The sequence below is a fragment of the Zerene cesonia genome, chromosome 5, assembly GCF_012273895.1.
Source record: "Zerene cesonia ecotype Mississippi chromosome 5, Zerene_cesonia_1.1, whole genome shotgun sequence".
NCBI lineage: Eukaryota > Metazoa > Arthropoda > Insecta > Lepidoptera > Pieridae > Zerene > Zerene cesonia.
In genome coordinates, this window is record NC_052106.1 from 8,157,542 (window position 1) to 8,175,097 (window position 17,556).

At 34.1% G+C, this 17,556-nt stretch overlaps 2 protein-coding genes across 3 annotated transcripts in view; one reads left to right on the top strand and one right to left on the bottom strand.

The window, feature by feature from the left end:
* Window positions 1-7,798, bottom strand: part of LOC119840226 (disks large homolog 5) — a 20,524-nt gene extending 12,726 nt beyond the window's left edge. Inside the window, exons 1-16 of the mRNA XM_038366740.1 lie at window positions 7,638-7,798; window positions 7,218-7,254; window positions 7,094-7,140; window positions 5,759-6,042; window positions 5,351-5,466; window positions 5,024-5,146; window positions 4,727-4,844; window positions 4,051-4,193; window positions 3,545-3,668; window positions 2,599-2,711; window positions 2,095-2,201; window positions 1,589-1,728; window positions 1,025-1,120; window positions 630-755; window positions 207-382; window positions 5-37 (exon numbers count right to left, since the gene is read on the bottom strand). Coding sequence (XP_038222668.1) covers window positions 5-37; window positions 207-382; window positions 630-755; window positions 1,025-1,120; window positions 1,589-1,728; window positions 2,095-2,201; window positions 2,599-2,711; window positions 3,545-3,668; window positions 4,051-4,193; window positions 4,727-4,844; window positions 5,024-5,146; window positions 5,351-5,466; window positions 5,759-6,042; window positions 7,094-7,136 — 1,742 coding nt within the window. The 5' untranslated portion in view covers window positions 7,137-7,140; window positions 7,218-7,254; window positions 7,638-7,798. The remainder of the gene's footprint in view (window positions 1-4; window positions 38-206; window positions 383-629; window positions 756-1,024; window positions 1,121-1,588; window positions 1,729-2,094; window positions 2,202-2,598; window positions 2,712-3,544; window positions 3,669-4,050; window positions 4,194-4,726; window positions 4,845-5,023; window positions 5,147-5,350; window positions 5,467-5,758; window positions 6,043-7,093; window positions 7,141-7,217; window positions 7,255-7,637) is intronic.
* An 878-nt stretch (window positions 7,799-8,676) lies between these two features.
* Window positions 8,677-17,556, top strand: part of LOC119840245 (insulin receptor substrate 1) — a 14,223-nt gene continuing 5,343 nt past the window's right edge. The window contains exons 1-2 of one of the 2 annotated variants that reach the window (XM_038366760.1): window positions 8,677-9,688; window positions 15,494-15,677. In XM_038366760.1, coding sequence (XP_038222688.1) covers window positions 9,322-9,688; window positions 15,494-15,677 — 551 coding nt within the window. In that variant the 5' untranslated portion in view covers window positions 8,677-9,321. The remainder of the gene's footprint in view (window positions 9,689-15,493; window positions 15,678-17,556) is intronic. The other variant, XM_038366759.1, reaches the window with a different exon arrangement.

Sequence of the window (17,556 nt, forward strand, 5' to 3'; positions counted from 1 at the left end):
CGACACGCCGCACGCCTCCGTGATGCGGTCCAGCACGCTGCACACGCGGCACACGCGGCACACGCACACATTACAATCAATATTTACTTCTAAGAGGCGAAAAAAAAATTCCTACTGCCATAAAGACGCAAGTCATTAAAAAAGATCATTATAGGCATGCAGGGATATGAATATGTAATAAAACAAAAGATAAACACTGCACTGACCGCAACTTCCCGTCGGCGAGCGAGCCGGGCGCGACGCTGGCCACGTACACGGCGGGGTCGCCCGGGAAGCAGGGCTGCTCGCGGCCGCCGCACAGCTCCACGCCCGCGCCGCGCGCCGCGCCCGCCTCGCCCGCCTCGCCGCACAGCTCCACCTCCAGCGTCTCCCACTCGAAGTCCTGCGCACCGCACCGTATACGTTACGTACATTCAGTGTATGGATTAAGAAGTAGACCTTGTAATTCACTTAATATAGTCTTCAAATTTCCTAACATTAATTATTCATCATTTTGTAAACATAAATAAATCTATAATCACAAGCACGTATGCACGCGCACATGCTCGCACACATACACACACACACACACACGCACGCACACACGCACGCACACACGCACGCACATACGCACGCACATACGCACGCACCTGCAGATCCCTGGCGGCGTCGCCGGCGAGGCGGCAGGGCTCGTGCTTGCGCGGCTTGCCCTCCGCGGACTTGCTGCCGCCGTGCCGACGCGCTTCCGCCAACTCGCCCACCATCTGATCGCGCTCCTGGTATGTTTGTACGGTTGAAAATATACCGTGACACGTAGAACCGTCTCAGTTTTTAAAATCGATTTGAAATAAAAACTTCTTTAGTTCTGTTTTTGGCAAGGGAATATATTTTAGATACCCTACTAATATTTTGAAATTAAAAAATTATACTACTAAAACAATCCTTAGCGATAAGTTTTTTACTTCTAACGGCAAGCTTTATGTAAAATATAATAAAATTATGTCGATATTTCTTCGCAGGTTTAAAAAAGTATAGAAAAGCTTACCTTTCTTAACCTATTACACAACGCCTTAACGCTCTCTCGCTCTTGAAGCAACTTATCTCTTTCGGAAAAGGCCCAGTCTCTCCTTCGTTTGGAGACCTATGAGAAAGAAATTTTCGTTCATAATTACAAACTAATTTTTTTATTAGCTGTAAATGATTTATGTTATTTCATAGCATTTTTTGTATAATTAAACTTAAAACCTTGTAATGTCAATAGTGTATGCAAATTTATTGTTTAATATTATATTTGTATGTTACGTATTTCGTAACGGGATATGCGAAAAACTGTCCGAATTAATTATATTGTAACTCCTTGTATACCATGTGTGTGCAAATAAAGCATCACAAATTACTAGACACTCGTCCCGGCTGTCAATATTCCTGTTTTATGCCAAAGGAGCAATTGGGTTAAAAAAAGTCAAGTCAGCTTGTCTGTATACTAAATTTCATCAAAATCCGTTCAGCAGTTTCAGCTTGTTCGACAGACAAACATCCAAACAAACAAACATACACATTGATAAAATCAGTGTAATATTGTGATGAATCAATAAGTAAGTGCGCGCACCTCGGCCTCTCGGTGCGCGTCGGCGAGGTCGGCCTGCAGGCGGTCGGCGTGCTTGCGCAGGCGCTCGATCTCCTGGTTGGCCTGCTCCAGGTCGTCCACGCGCTCCCGCTCCGCCGCGTCCGCCGACATGCCCGCCAGACCTGCCGGCCGTTTCGCTTATATCACCTGTACACTGCCTCCGCCCCGCTCACTCACTCGATTCAAAGTTACGAGGCGCTTAATATGACGCAAAATTAATAATCATAATACATGTAAATTATATGTCACATTGTTGACTCCTAAACCAATCAACCGATTTTAATCAAATTTGCAGACCATGCGCAGTTTGATCCAATTTAGAATATAGGATAGTAGATATTATTTCAATTACGATAAATGACTACGCAAGTGGAACTAGGTAGTTCAGCTAACATAATCATATAATAATAAAAACAAGTTTTAACTAGTTTTAAATTTCTAAAAGTGCAGCTAAATCAAACCCAAGACAACTGTATATTAAAATTTACCCTGCAACTTATCCATGGATGGGTCGTTAGAATGTTGCCCATTGAGGAAGCCATCATTGCCCACTCCACTGGAGAGGCCCAGGTGATGGTATGCTGTATTGTCTTGCCTGTTGATGAAGAGAAAAATGACATTTTAAATTATTGATGTAAATTTTATAACATATAATATAACTGGAGTTCAAAGGATTTATTTTTTAATAAAACACCATCACATAGTACATATTTGACTAAAGTTTAGTTCAAAGCATAGAATTTTTTTTTGTTAATATACAAGGTCAAATATTGATAAACAAAACAACATTTTTGATACAGGTTTAATTATTGATTTAAGAAACAAACATCACTTCTATTTCATATAATGTTTATATGAACATTTATTAACAATTGCGCCAATAGTTTGCTTTTTGTTAAACAACAGATAATAGATAGTCTATGGTATTATGGAACAAATTTTACAAGCTGTTATATATTGTTTATGAGATTAATTGAACAAGTCCCACACACCTAGACTTGCCCAATGTAGACGTGTTTTGCGGCGTCTTAAGGTCGGTGCACTCTTTGATGGCGCGGTCGCGGTCCACGAGGGCGGACTCGATTTCTCTGCGCAAGCTTTCCGCCTGAAATGGTTATAAAATGTTTATATTTCTTTATATACTACTAAATCTACTAATATTATAAATGCGAAAGTTTGTAAGGATGTGTGTGTGTTTGTTGCTCTTTCACGCAAAAGCTACTGAACCGATTGCAATGAAATTTGGTACGTAAACAGCTGGACAACTGGAATAACATATAGTGAAACCGCGGGACGCAGCTAATATTAGATAATATGACGATTTGGAAACAAGGTTAAATCTTAATATACATAAATTACGTGTTAATCAATTGTTTGTACGCGATGGACTCCTAAACTGCTCAGCCGATTTTAATCAAATTTACACACCATTCGAATTAACTTATAAGATAGGATAGTTTCTATTATTTCAGTGGCGATAAATGATTACCGGGACGGAGCCGGGGCGTGCAGCTAGTATAAAAGTAAAAAATTGAGATAATACTCGTACAATTAAGAGGGATCAATGGAAACGTTAGGTTTTAAAAAATAATAATAATTTTACGCAAAGAATACCAGTGAAGACTATAGATCCGCGGGTGATCTAGCGATCAGTCCAGACTTCACATTGTAGCAAAATATACATATTAACCTTGCTCGGTTGCGTAAATTTCAAGATCAAAGCATACAGACACACAGACGGTGAAAAGCCTAAGTTCTTTTTTATGTCACAGTCGCCTGATGGTAAGCGATCACCAACGCCCATGAACATTCGCGAATGCGCTGCCTACTTTTAAGGGTAAGGAAAAAGGAAAGTATTGACGATTGGAAAGAAGGAATGGACTGGAACGGGTGAGGAAAAGGAAACGGGCTTCCGGTACTGACAAGGTGTCCATTTACCTGTAAAGCGGTAGCCCTCTGCTCGTCTCTCGACGCTTGCAGCGCACCCTCGAGGGCTGCAACCCTTTTCAGCGCTGCCTGCAGGTCATCTGATAGCTTCTCCATTTCCTTGTGCACTGTGTCCCTGTAATACGACCTTCGGGAGATCACTTGGGTGCTCGTTGCATTGCCTATGGGCTACGTTTTATTGTGTTTTTACTACATCTATTAGATAACAGGATAGATAAGTATAAATATAAACAAGCAGATATTATAAAACTCACTCTTACACTTAAAAACCTATCCTAATGATCTCTCGGGTCTTTCCAATGTCCAGTGCTTTAGGCCTGAAGAAAAGAGGTATAGACGGACAGACTTTAGGTCTTAAACTATCTTCATACCAAATATTACCCATATCGGTCGAGTAGTTTGGGCCTGACAAAGAGCCGTATACACATACAGCAAAGCGTTTAGAATATAAGCAGGGATCAACTCAATGTATGGGGGAGCAGCTCAAACAAGATCACCTCTCGCTCATGATGAGCGTGTACTCCGCCATGGCGGCGTTCCGCTCGTCGGTGAGCCGCTTGATGTCGGCCCGCTCGCGCGCGCCCTCCCACTGCCGCACCACGCTCGCCACCTGCTGCTTCAGCGCGTTGCGCTCGCGGATCTGCCACCAAACAAACACACAACTCAAACACCAACTTCAACACCAACACCAACTCCAACTCAAACTCCTAATTCTAAGTCACACTTTCAACTGTCACTAAAATTTTAACTATTGCTTTCATTTTATATTTATTTATTACTCTAACTCAAACTCTAACTCTGAAACTAATATAAACGCCAAATAAAATCGCCTTATATACCTTAACTAACATTCTCATTATTAATCGCTATTACAACTTGATACACATAAAAATTTATGAAATCTAGGGTATATATTTTGTGATTTGTGTTATGTTCACAACGCATTGTGGTCACAGCAAAAGCAACAGCCACAACTCAAAAATTAATTAAGATAATTTTTTTTAATGTTAAGCATGCTTCGTCACAAATCAGGCCATCTCTCACTGGGGAAATACAAATGTTCATGGGATCAGACGAACCACCAGCTCTGTTGTCAGCTTTAACATAGAAAACATTGGAGTTGTGGATCTAATGAAACTCTCACAACGTTGTAGCAATGAAGAAACATCATACCACAGAGTTTCTCTCCTGAGTCAACTCGTGACACTGTGTCTTCAGTCTACTGTTTTCCTCTTGCATTATACGAAGCTTTTCCAATGTCCCATTGTGGGTTTCTATAAGGTCATCATATCTGCAAAAAAAATGTAATTAAAAATGAGTAAGCTATCCTATAATTTGAATAATAAGTCCATTAGTTAATGTTATAAAAAGAATTCTAGATAAAATTTTACAACAGAGGCAAATAAAATTATTTATTTATAGATTCCAATCAACTCAATCAACTCTCATAAACCAATAAACGTAGCATACCTCTTTTGAAAACAATCAAGCTCTTCTTTGAGTGCCTCATATTTTCTAAGAGTGTGGACGAGGGCTTCAGAACTGCCTTCAGGAGTGCTGCTCTGTTGTAAATGTTGAACTTCACGCTCCAATCTGCACAGTTAAATTTCATCATTACATTTTTGTGCTGACTGTATTCTTGTTAATTACAAATACAAATCTATCAAATGAAAAATTTATTATGGTTGTCAAGAAATATATGTTTAATCTCAAAATGTGAGGGATCACATACATATCCAATAATGAGAGAATTCTTTAACCAAACTAGCTCCACCTTTATAGTGTATGTCTAGATACCTCTGATTGTCATTAAGTAGATCTCCATATTTGCCTCGGAGGCTACTCGCCTCCTGTGCAGATACTTCCAATTGATTCATTGCAGCTCGGTGTTGTCCACGAAAGTACTCCAATTCCTGTATAGTATTACAAATCAAACTTGTGAAAACTATTACTTTAAAAATTGGTCAATCATTTATCAAAGTTGAATAAATAACTCGACTAAATGACAATACATGGATCAATAAAATCTTATTGCATGTACGAAATGAACAACATACAATATGTTTTCTTTAATTTTTTTGTCAAGAATAGTAAGTACAGCTTAAGTTAATTAAAGATTCATTCTAACATATCTATATTTAAGATACTATACATAAGACTTAGTAATTAGTGACGTAAATAGAAGAAAAAATTCAATTAACTCACTTTCATAACATGTTCACACCTCCTTGTTGTCTCGGTATGTTGTCGTCTTAGCTGATTCAAGTCGTGTAAGGCCTTCTCACACTGTTGTTTTAAGCTCTCGTTCGCCTGTTTGTTTATCACATCGTACTGGCCGAGTTCGTAGGGCGCACTCATGGCGTGCGAGTGGCTGGAGTAGTTCTTGTCATAGTTGGACGATATAACCTCATACTCGATCGGCAGAGGGATCGTTGGGATCTGAGTGCTTGTGTGCCTCTCATTGCTTACGTAGCTGTGGGATATTGACTCTGAAAATTAAATGAATGAAAGATTAAATAGAATGATACAGGTATGATATAGGTTCAGATTAAAACAGATTGATGAACAATAATGTCAAAGGTATGAGTGAATTGTGTTGGTGGGAGGTAAATGATCTGTTGGTTAGTAGAATAAACAGTCAAAATTGGTACAATGTTATACACATGTTTATTTATGACATATACTTCCTTTTTATTTGTAAATTATTACAGGCTCATCACAGCTCTGCAGGAAGAATTTTTGTGCAATTTTCATCAATTTCTATTAGCCTAATACAAGCAGTTCTCGAGTTACAAGTGGAAAAACTACTGACTATGTTATATTTTTATATATAGATGTAAAGAAAAAATAACAAAATGTTTGAATTTATTGGAATTACTTTTGTTTTCCTTAGAAAAGGACAAGTAACAATGTCATCAAAATTGTTTATATATAGAAAAAAAAAACATGTATAATAAAACTTAAATAACAAAATATATTATTATTAAAACCTGATTCAAAGCCATGTTCTTTGGGAAAGATAAGGGAAAGATATTAAGGAAGTTGGATGAAAGATATCAATGACTGCACACTGTCACATTTTTTTTATAAATATTTTATATATTCAGACATAAAAAAAGCAAAACTAAGACATTATCTTATTTTCTGTTAAAACAATTATAGTAGTTCTATTCTAAGTTTTAATAAGACATATAAAAATAAAGATATTTCTTTAACCTCATTAAAAAGATAAATCCAAGTAAGTCAAAAAAAAGTAAGTTTGTTAGTTTCAATTAATTTCAAATATTTAATCTTATATTCCTGTTCTATTTTTGAATTTATCAATTTCCAACCACCATTTACCACCATGAATAAATCTCATGATGTTTTATCAGCTTTTTATAAAATCTTTTACATAATTTTAATAACATTAATGCAATAATAAATAAAATATATAATAGATGGCCCTCCATTTCACTATAATGTATTTGAACCCCTTCATTTATATATATACATATTTTTTTATATTCCAACCTCTATTCCAATATCAATTATACTCACCATTACTTCCATTACTTTCCAGTGAAGATGTTCCAGAAGCCATATCTCTGAAAGAAATATGAAGTAAATCATTTTAAACAATAGGTAAAACACTTGTAACAAATTTAAATAACCTGATTGCTACCTTCACAATTAGTGCCTGTTGTCCATTGTCTCCTGATCTATAACAATTAAGAAATCTCTTATATGATTTAAAAATTACAATAAACAAATTCATAAGCGAATCTAAAGCCCGGAGGGTGTAAGCTTGACACGATTTTCACGCTCTAACGATAGTTGCAAAACTATGAAACCGCAAGCGTTCATAATGTTGCAATTATTCTGTTTACACAGGATATTATGCACATATTACGTTGCAATTCATCCAAAATCACCTCACCACCCACGAATATCACATAACTGTACAACGATGCAGCCAATAAACACGATCACCGAACACTCAAAACACCGAAAACGACACAAAAACCTTTCCTTTCGCTACGAATATGGTTTTAACAGCAACAAGATATTACTAATTTCACAACGTAAATAGATCAACAATTACCAGAGCCTCGAATGGCGTGTCGAAAGTAACACCAATCCGTTAAATGAAAATGAATAATTAAGAGAACAAAACGATTACACGTATTTATCTTTAGTAATTTGCCAACATTTCCCGTTTCTGTACCTTTTTTAGTAAGCAAACGAAATGAATGAATGAATGACGGCACAAAAGCAGACGGACGTATGGTTAATGTTGTCATCATTAAAAATATTAACGTTCGGATACACAAGTACTGTAGGCGTATAAGCTGGTACATAGTGGTCGAAACAACAACGACAGTCATGCACAGTTTTTTTTTTTTAAGAATTTAATGAATAATGGCATCTCAGATTTCAGATAATAATTATGTCTTATAAAACTGATTACGAAGATAGTTATGTTTAATGGTGAATACTATGCTGCTTCGATATGATGTTTCTTTATACAATTTACAAGGTATGTCAGAATAAAATACAAGAAAATGTGTTTATTAATTTATTCTTTCTCCACACTAATATTATAAATATTGTACAAAAAAACCGATGGTCACTTATAAAACACAAAATATCTATTTGGATAGATATTTACGCCCTAAAACATCATAAGCGTAACCTCTTTTAAATATTGAAATTTACATTTTACAAGTATTACTTGAATTAATTTATAAAGTCCAGAAAAATTTTATCCTTCACTTTAGTCCCATATTGCTGCTAACCCGGGGTCTTAACACCTACTCCAAAAAGTGGAAAAGAATTACGAAAATGAAAGCGAAAACTTGAGATTCGTTCAGTTATTCAAAAGAATCGGATGCTGATGTTGATCCATCAGTTGTGCGATTAGTCAGTGACTGATTTTTGCGTTTAACATATTAAGGTTATTCTTAAAAACATTTTATAATGTAAATTTACTTTCAAAATAAACTACATCCTCATAATGTTATTTTATAAAAATATTACATAGGTATAGATGCAGTAACAAATTAGTGATTTACATTAATATATTTTATTTAAGACACCTACCAACGCTTAGTACGCGTATCCAATTTATACGGCACTATTTTTCTCGTAATCGTCGTTCGAAAAATGACACGCAATAGCGACGAACCAATAAAAAACGACGCGCAAATACAAGAGCTTTGTAAATCAAGTGCAAAACATTCATCCATTTTTGTGTAATTTGATTCTAGTATTTACCGAGTTCGGACAGTTTGTGTTTGTGCTGTAAACCTCATAAATTTGATTGTTTTGATTTCGTTCCAAGGCATGACTACGGCGTGACTTCCATGCCCTGCGTACCAACGGAAGGGCGTGCAGATTACGTTTACTATGAATGGTTTTATCTCTTTCTAAACTCGAGTATCTGTGAATGACCGAGTGTAATAGCGAGCGTACCAAATTATGGATTGAAAAGTGTTTGTTGTTTGTATTTTGATATTTGCACCGCATTGCTGCGAAGTAATTGCCGTTATCTCATTCGGAGATCGCTGTAGTTGAAAATAAGCAGTCATATGGCGCCAGTTGGACTAGACCGAACACGGATTAGTTACGCTGTTCGATTTGTCGAGCGCTTTACTATTTACGCACTATTGAAAAGAGATAGTACGTATTTTTAGTCGCGTCGAATACGACTAGTGACTTTCATCAGTGTTCGTAAACAACTTCAAGGTTATTCGTCATCGTGTCCGTGCTGATGCGGAGGTGCTGACATGGCTGCGATATCAGAAGGTGGCGCCATAGTGCGTCAGGGCCACCTTCGGAAATTGAAGACGATGAAGAAAAAATATTTCGTGTTGCGTGCAGAAACTGCGGACAGCTCCGCGAGGCTGGAGTATTATGAGTCTGAGAAGAAGTTTCGTTCTGGCGCGGCACCCCGCCGCGTGTTGCCACTGAAGAGTTGTTACAACATAACCAGACGATTGGACTTGAAACAGAAGCATGTGATAGCATTGTTCACCCGAGAAGAACAGTTGTGCATAGTAGCGGAGAATGAGCAAGACCTACACAGCTGGTTAGCCGCAATCCTAAAGTTGTTTCGCAATGATGATGCCAGTGAGGAACTTTTACACCCAATCCGTAAGTACTTTTGCAATTTGTTTTTATGTAAACAAACTTATTTGTTTTTGATTGATAATAATATTAACTATAATACATTGTCAATTTAATTTTTTTATTTGTTATATAAAATATATATTCATGAATGAGATGTTTTCTTATAAGAAAATAATCATTGTTTAAAACATACCTAGTAGTTAAGTAAATAGAAACATAATAGATGTATTAACAGAAATAAAATGAGTTTTTTTTTTAACTATTCACAATTAGAAAACAATTCAACTGAAGGACTTTATTTTTTTATTTACATTGAACACTTATCTTCAAATACATTACTAAAAAAACAATTCAGTTCTTTTTAAGTAATGAAAATGGAAAAAGGAAGAAAGCAAATGAAAGTTTTTTGAGAATGAATAGCTAACTATTATTTATTATCAGCTATAAGTTTATTGATTTAAAATAAATATTTATTATTTTTATACATAATTAGAATTATATGAGAAATGATACCTAATTGAATTTATATGATAAATGTGAACTAACCTTAAAATCATGTGGCATTAATGATTAAATTAAAAATTTAGGAAAACTAACAAATGGTGCTGCATACAATTTAAATTTCATTTCATATTTGGTAAGCAATTATTAATGAAGCTCTTTAGTTAAACTAATCTATATAAATAAAAGCCAAAGTACAGTTAGGGTTGCCAAATTCTTTTTTTGAAGTTTCATTAGAATTTTAAAATATACAGTATTATTGAAATTATAATTCTATTTTTGAATAGAAATTTAAGGAAAATAAATAATAATGTAGTAGAAAATAAACTAAAGTACTGGTCCACTTTGTTTACTCTGATAAAAAGGCCATGTAATTTAAATTGGCAAGTTGTCAACAAACTTACAAAATATATACCTGTGTTTGCATAAATATTAAGTGAAGCCTGTGCAGATAATAATTTCTTGATTTAGTGTAATATAATCTAAAGATTTTTTTCTGTTAAAAATGTCAAAAATTCTGAATATTTATTAAAGTCTTTACTTTATTACAATTTAATAATCCAATAATAAATACAAAAATACAATAATATAATACAATAATAACTTAATCCATAAGCAAATATTATTTAATAATGTATGAGCAGAACATGTATTGCTGTTAAAACATTAAATATTTCATAACATGTTGCAAGAATTACACATAATTTCTAACAGTTTCCATTTATAATCAGTGTTAATGAACTTGCAGTGTTATATGGTTGGTGTACATATTTTAGATTGATTCACTCCCAAAAAATGAATAGCTGTGTCGTTGACCTTACTATTTATTGTGCCTTCAGAATGAGTAAACATGCTCTATGATCAATCAAACATAATTAATAGATTGTCGCTAATAGATCAAATGGAGTATTTCTATGGAAATATATTATGGTGATAAGGTTTTTCCTTTCTTTAATTGTATATTAATATAATTAAGAATGTTTTTTTTTTATATCTTGGTTATAATACAGTTTGTTTTTCATGATAGTTTTTAAGTACTTCTTATATCAGGATAAATATTACTTAAGAGTAGTCATTGGTACAGTAAGGTCTTAATTAGGTAGTAGGTATTGATCAATGCTTCCAACGAATTTTATCATTATTGAAATATCTGTGAATTTACCAACTTTTTTATACTCTCCCTTCTTTTAAGTAACCAATGCTTAAAAAATAGTCACAATCTATGCAATTGATGTTTTTATGAGAATTTTATTAATTATTAAACAGATAAAACATGTAGTTATAATAAAAATTTTCTTTATTTGTAAAGCTACAACTATATTTGAATAAATCACTAAGGCTATGAAAATATGATAGCACATTATGCTTTTTAATAATGGCCTAATCTTTTACATCTGTTAAAATGTTCCTATAAGAAGCTGCAAAATTGACTATTATTGACAAATGTAATGTTTTGTTATCTAGAGCACCAATAGCTTGTTAATTCATAATTATTTTTTTTATGATTGTAACTTCCTTGGATTTATGTCTCGATGGAATTGTGTTAGTGTTTATTTATTTCTAGGTCAAATCTAGATATGTGCTCAATGGTTATGGAACACTAAGACCAAATGATTGCAATAAATTTACAACAACAACAACATTCCTTTACATTATAATTGATTACTTAGCAATATGTAAATAAACAAGTTTAATTGAAAATGACACAGGTCAATAGTTTATTGATTATTATTTGATATTATGTTATTATTTGATGTTGCCTTTGTTTATTTGTATTAATCTATATGTTGCATTGAAATCCCGTCTTTATAATGAATGATCATATTTACCATGTATTTTATGGACATTCTTATTTCATTATTTGCTTGGGGTCTGAATTCAGAGATTGCAACTATTTTGGCATCTAACAGATAAATAGCAATGATAGATTATATAACACATTTTAATGTATCTTTTCAAACATTAGTTGTCATTTTAAGCGACAAATGAGTTTAACAAAAGTTATGTAATTTGTGGCCTTTAGAATTTTCATGCATTATCTGCTACAACGATTTACTAACATAAGTAATTAGCTATATCTTTGACCAGATATATTTTACTTTAACAAATGACTTTGGAAGTCCATATTTTGCGGTTATCCTTTCATACACTGGAATAAGAATATTTTTTCCCTTCACCTTCCTTGGGTTCTATCATTTCTGTTTCTACCATCGTTTTTATAATAATTGTAGGAATATAGTAAAATAAAATATATACGGCATTACTTACTACCATAGTACAAAGTAGTAAGAATGTATAGTACAATAGCTTTATACAAATCGGCCGCCGCCGGTCAGCTGTGCGCCTGAGCCGCCGTGTACACACGCATATTTCACGCACACTCCCGAACGGGGCGGCCGGAGGGTGGGGACTCTGTATGGGATACGCCACGCGTTTGTTCGCTCGTTCACGTACTATATGTACTGCATGCCCGCTAAGGCGTAATTAATTTAAAGCCGATTTATTAATTGGTGAAACATTGAATTATATGACGATGTTAAAAGCCTAGTGCCGTTATAATACGCAAATAATGTTTAACTAAAATAACAGTACAACCCTGAGCGTCAACGCAATAGAAGGCAATTACCCCGCCGATCGGCCGTAGCAAACTCAATATTTTTATTGTACTGTTGTACTACTCCATGAATTCGGGAAAGGCCCGGCGATAAGTAATGATTAAGAAATGTCCTTGTCTTATATTAATTCTTCCTACATGCGGCCGTTTTGTTTGTATAATAATATTGTTATGAAACTGGGGGTATTCCCCACACGTAAGCGATTCTTCTGTTTTTATTGGCTACATTGTTTACATCAGTACATAGTATAAAACAAAGTCGCTTTGTCTGTCCCTATGTCCCAATGTATGCTTAATTCTTTAAAAGTACCCAACGGATTTTGATGGGTTTTTTTTTTAATAGAATGATTCAAGATCAAGGTTTATAAGTATAATAACATCTGTTAAACTTAACGAGTGCCAAGCCGCGGTCAAAAGCTAGTTGTTTATAAGCGGCTAACATATTTGTTTGAATAGAGTTATTAATTTAATCGCTGGCGAGTTGCATGGATTAACGGAATGACGATTAACCTCATAATAAAAATTAAGTTACATAGTACAACAATACTACTGAATCTATTTCAGTAAAACTTTTCATAACGTAGATTGAAGTAAGGCTATGAGATATAGAATATATGTATATTCCATTAACTCTTCATACCAACATATATGTATAAACCTACGATATCTAAAGTTAAAAAGTTAATTTTCTTAATTTACAAAATGATGTTTTATAACAAAATGACAGTTATATATTAATTATTAATTAATTCCATCTGAAGTAAAGCACTCATTATATATCCAATAATCAATATAACGATATAGATAAAAACTTCTTAAAAAACAAAACACTAATCTATACATATAATAAAACATCAAATAAACTGTTTCTGTATATTGTAGATATTAAAAATAAATGGAAGCGGATTCAAAACAGTCATAGTGCACGAAACAAAAAAAAGTGTATTTGTTTGTACGCGCTTATCTCTGGAACTAGTGCACGGATTTGAATGAACGTTTTTTTTGTTTTACAAGTCTCAAGTCTGGGCAAAGGCTATAATTTAGTTTCGGAAACTGGAACACCTGATGCAGAACCACAACAGACCAACTAAATTAAAAGCGATATAAAATTGTGTCATAACAACAAAAAATACACGTGAGATTTTCATTTTCTGCTGAGAGTATAATATGGAACTCCAAGAACCCAGCTACCCTATAACTTTTAAATATAAATGATACCTTAGCAAAAGTTGTTCAGTTTGATAGGCATTTTCTGTCGACTTATAATAATCGAGTATGCATCATTTGATGTTAAATTCAATGATAACTGTGGAAATTCGGGAAGATAGGTAGTTCTTCATCCAGTTTGTTCACGTTCAAAGTTCAGGAGTACGTACGAAGTCGCGGGCGCCAGCTAGTCACACTAATATTAGAAATGTGAAAGTTTGTTTGTTTGGATGTTTGTCACGGATGTTTCAATCACGCTGAAACTGCTGAACGGATTTTCATGAAATTTGGTATACAGATAGGGTATGAGCTGACTTGGGTGATAGGACACTTTTATATTATACTAGCTGTTCCCCGCGGTTTCACCCGCGTAAGTCGGTATCCCGTAGGAATATCGGAATGAAAAGTTGACTATGTGTTATTCCCATTGTCCAGCTACCTACGTACAAAATTTCATTGCAATCGGTTCAGTAGCTTTTGCGTGAAAGAGTAACAAACATTAACATATCCTCGCGAACTTTCGTATTTATAAGATTAGTAGGATCTGGGCGGAGCCGGCACGAGCGTCTAGTATTTCATTAAATTTCTAGCCCTCATTACCCTCTTAATGTAAATGAAACTAAATCTCTTAAACAATTTTGTATCAAAGTTATTTAAAGCAGACAATAACGACTTTCCTTATAAGTTCGCTTTATCTACAGTGGGCTAGACCAGATTACATCTAAATTTATGACAATGCACAGCATTTTTCGCGTTTTCCTTGTCAATTAATTAATTTTTTATTATATATTTATCAATTTACTCCTCGAGAAAACTCGGAAATTAATAAAATTGCAGAACATCTTATTGTTCCCGGTGATATTTATATTTATTTTATTTTTGATTAGAATAATGTACATAAAAATCTTTTAGAGATATTAACATTATCTCCTTAAACGTTTCCTTTATTTTGATAAAGCTAACAATACTAACATAAACAATATCAAATTACGAGAAAAATTCATTAAAACAAAAATATAAATATACAACTAGGACAATATGAAGAAAATATTTGGTTGATAAAATCGCATGCATGAAACCAATTAAGTAGCGGGTGCGATTTTCACATGTCACGCCTAAAATTAGACTGTAATTTAGGATTAATATATGTGCATGTGAAAGCAGACAACAAAACTAATGCCAAGGTGCGTATCTGTTAGTCTGATTGAACATCACGCAAAACTACCGAATTATTTACAAAAATACGTAAAATGTTATAAAAAAACGAACATAACAATATGCTGATTTCTCTCTGAATCGTTATAATAAGAACTCGGAGGAGATATCTACACAAAAATCAGCCAAGTACATAATAATTTATCGAGATGATGAAACAACGTAAACAAAAATAATGCTTGTTTGATAATATTTTAAAGTACGAATAGTTGTAAAGATAACAATAATTTATAAACTTAAAAGTGGGAACGCCGAAAAGTTATGAAACGTTTATTTCATAAAATCCTTTACAGAGCACGTGTGGCAAGTCAACGTACAGAAGAAAGGTTTGGGCGCGTCCAAAAATATTCAGGGGCTGTACAACTTATGCCTCACGGACAAAACGCTGACGCTGGTCAAGATCAAGAGTCAGAACAACATCATCAGCGATCTAGGCATTCCCGAGAGAGTGGAGTACTCGTTGAAGAATATCAGGAGGTATGTGTAAGAGCCTGCTATGTCTTTGGCTATAGACGTGTTTGTGGACCTGAATCGTGATGCATGCAGTTTGGAGTTGTCACGTTAGTGAATGGGGAATATCCTTAGCTTTCCAGAATTTCTGTACAAGTTTGGTACGTTAACATTTCAAACTTAACAACTTTTGGAACTTCTGATATAAATCGAAAGCTTGGTAAACCCCCAGAAACTACGAATTTCTCGCAACTTGTTGATTGATTGTACATATGACGGAATGATGTTTTTAAGTCAGGAAATTCTGCATCATCTTACCACTGTAAGTTGCGCTACTACCGTCCCTGACCACGCCCAACAGTGGCTAATTTCGTTTGAAGTAGACCTACCGTCTACTAACGCCACTTACTATTTATATTTTTGCTCGATGACATCAATACATATGTCATATTATTATTAACGATGGTGTAGATATTTTTAGAAATGATGGACGCGTATGCATTCAATAAAAATTGTCAAAGGTCGATAGGTTCAAGAACTCTACAGTCAAATTCATGTATGTCTCGATTCGCGTTTGGGGTTTCATTATTTGATGCATTATTGATGCTTGATGCATTATTGATTTTCTCAAACTTTTAAGCGGTTGTTTTTTCTATATCTAACGATGCAGTTTCGCAAGTCTGTAAGCAAAAGTAATTTACATAAACCATTCTTATAAACGTCGAGGATTTAAGCTAAAATGAACTCGCGGGGAATCACGCGCGTAGTTTTCTATTCTCAATGAAGGCATTATTTTATTCTAATCTACCTCTATCTAAATACAATTTATCAAATCGGTTTCGAAGCGTTAGCCTGAATTCCTATAAGACTTGCAGAGTTCCACATTTCTAATATTGACAGTAAATTGAAAGCTCAGTGGCCTAACAAAGCTCGACGTTAACAAAGTTAGGGAACTGCAAACTGTTTTAGGTCATTCAAAAGATCGGAATTTAATAGGGAAAATGTGAATTTCATAGGGAAAATGTATGCATTTCTGTCTTGTTTTTACCGGTTTGTGCGAGATGATGTTTTATTTTTAACATGTCTGTTTACCGAACAGATATTTTTCGAAAATGACTTCCTCGTCCACGGGTTTTTTTACTAAGACTACGTAATTATCGCAGCGGCTAGTAAACAATATAATTGGCACTGGAAGTGATGATTCATACTCCAATGCATTTATGTATTAATAGAATTGTAAACATATTTTATTCGAGCAATAATCGTGTCATAAAATGTCATATTTTTAGACTTTGTTTAAGCCTTGAACTCAAATATTATATGTATATTATGATTACGACAATATACTATAAAACTATTTATAGGTATATTCTAGGCAAAAACCTTACTTAAATATATTGACTCATTTTCATATGACATTAAGACAATAATAAAAAATCACAATAAACTGTTAAAAATATACACTACTGCTTATTATAAATTTCAACTGTTTCATCTAAAATATAAAATAATGTTTGAAACATGACCTTATTCTAAGTCGTTTACTGCAATTTTAGTGTATTTCAAAAGTTTAAAATGTATTTTTGTGTAAACAATTTATGTACATATATAAATAATGTAAATAAAGATTAGAGCTTGACTTTTAAGACTCGTTTGAACATTAAAAAGAGATCCAAATAATACAGCTTAAAATAATAACAATATCTCTATCCGGTTTCATTAATGCACGTGAATACGTCTGAAGTTCTGTATTTATTTACTAACGCCTCGGGTTGACTGTCGGTATAATAATAAAATATCTAGACTGTCACTCAGAAATATCGTAGTCTTATACAGAAGACGAAATTTTCTGAATCAGTTTGTTCGCAGTTTCGAAGCTTATTTAGTATTAAAACAAAAAATCTTT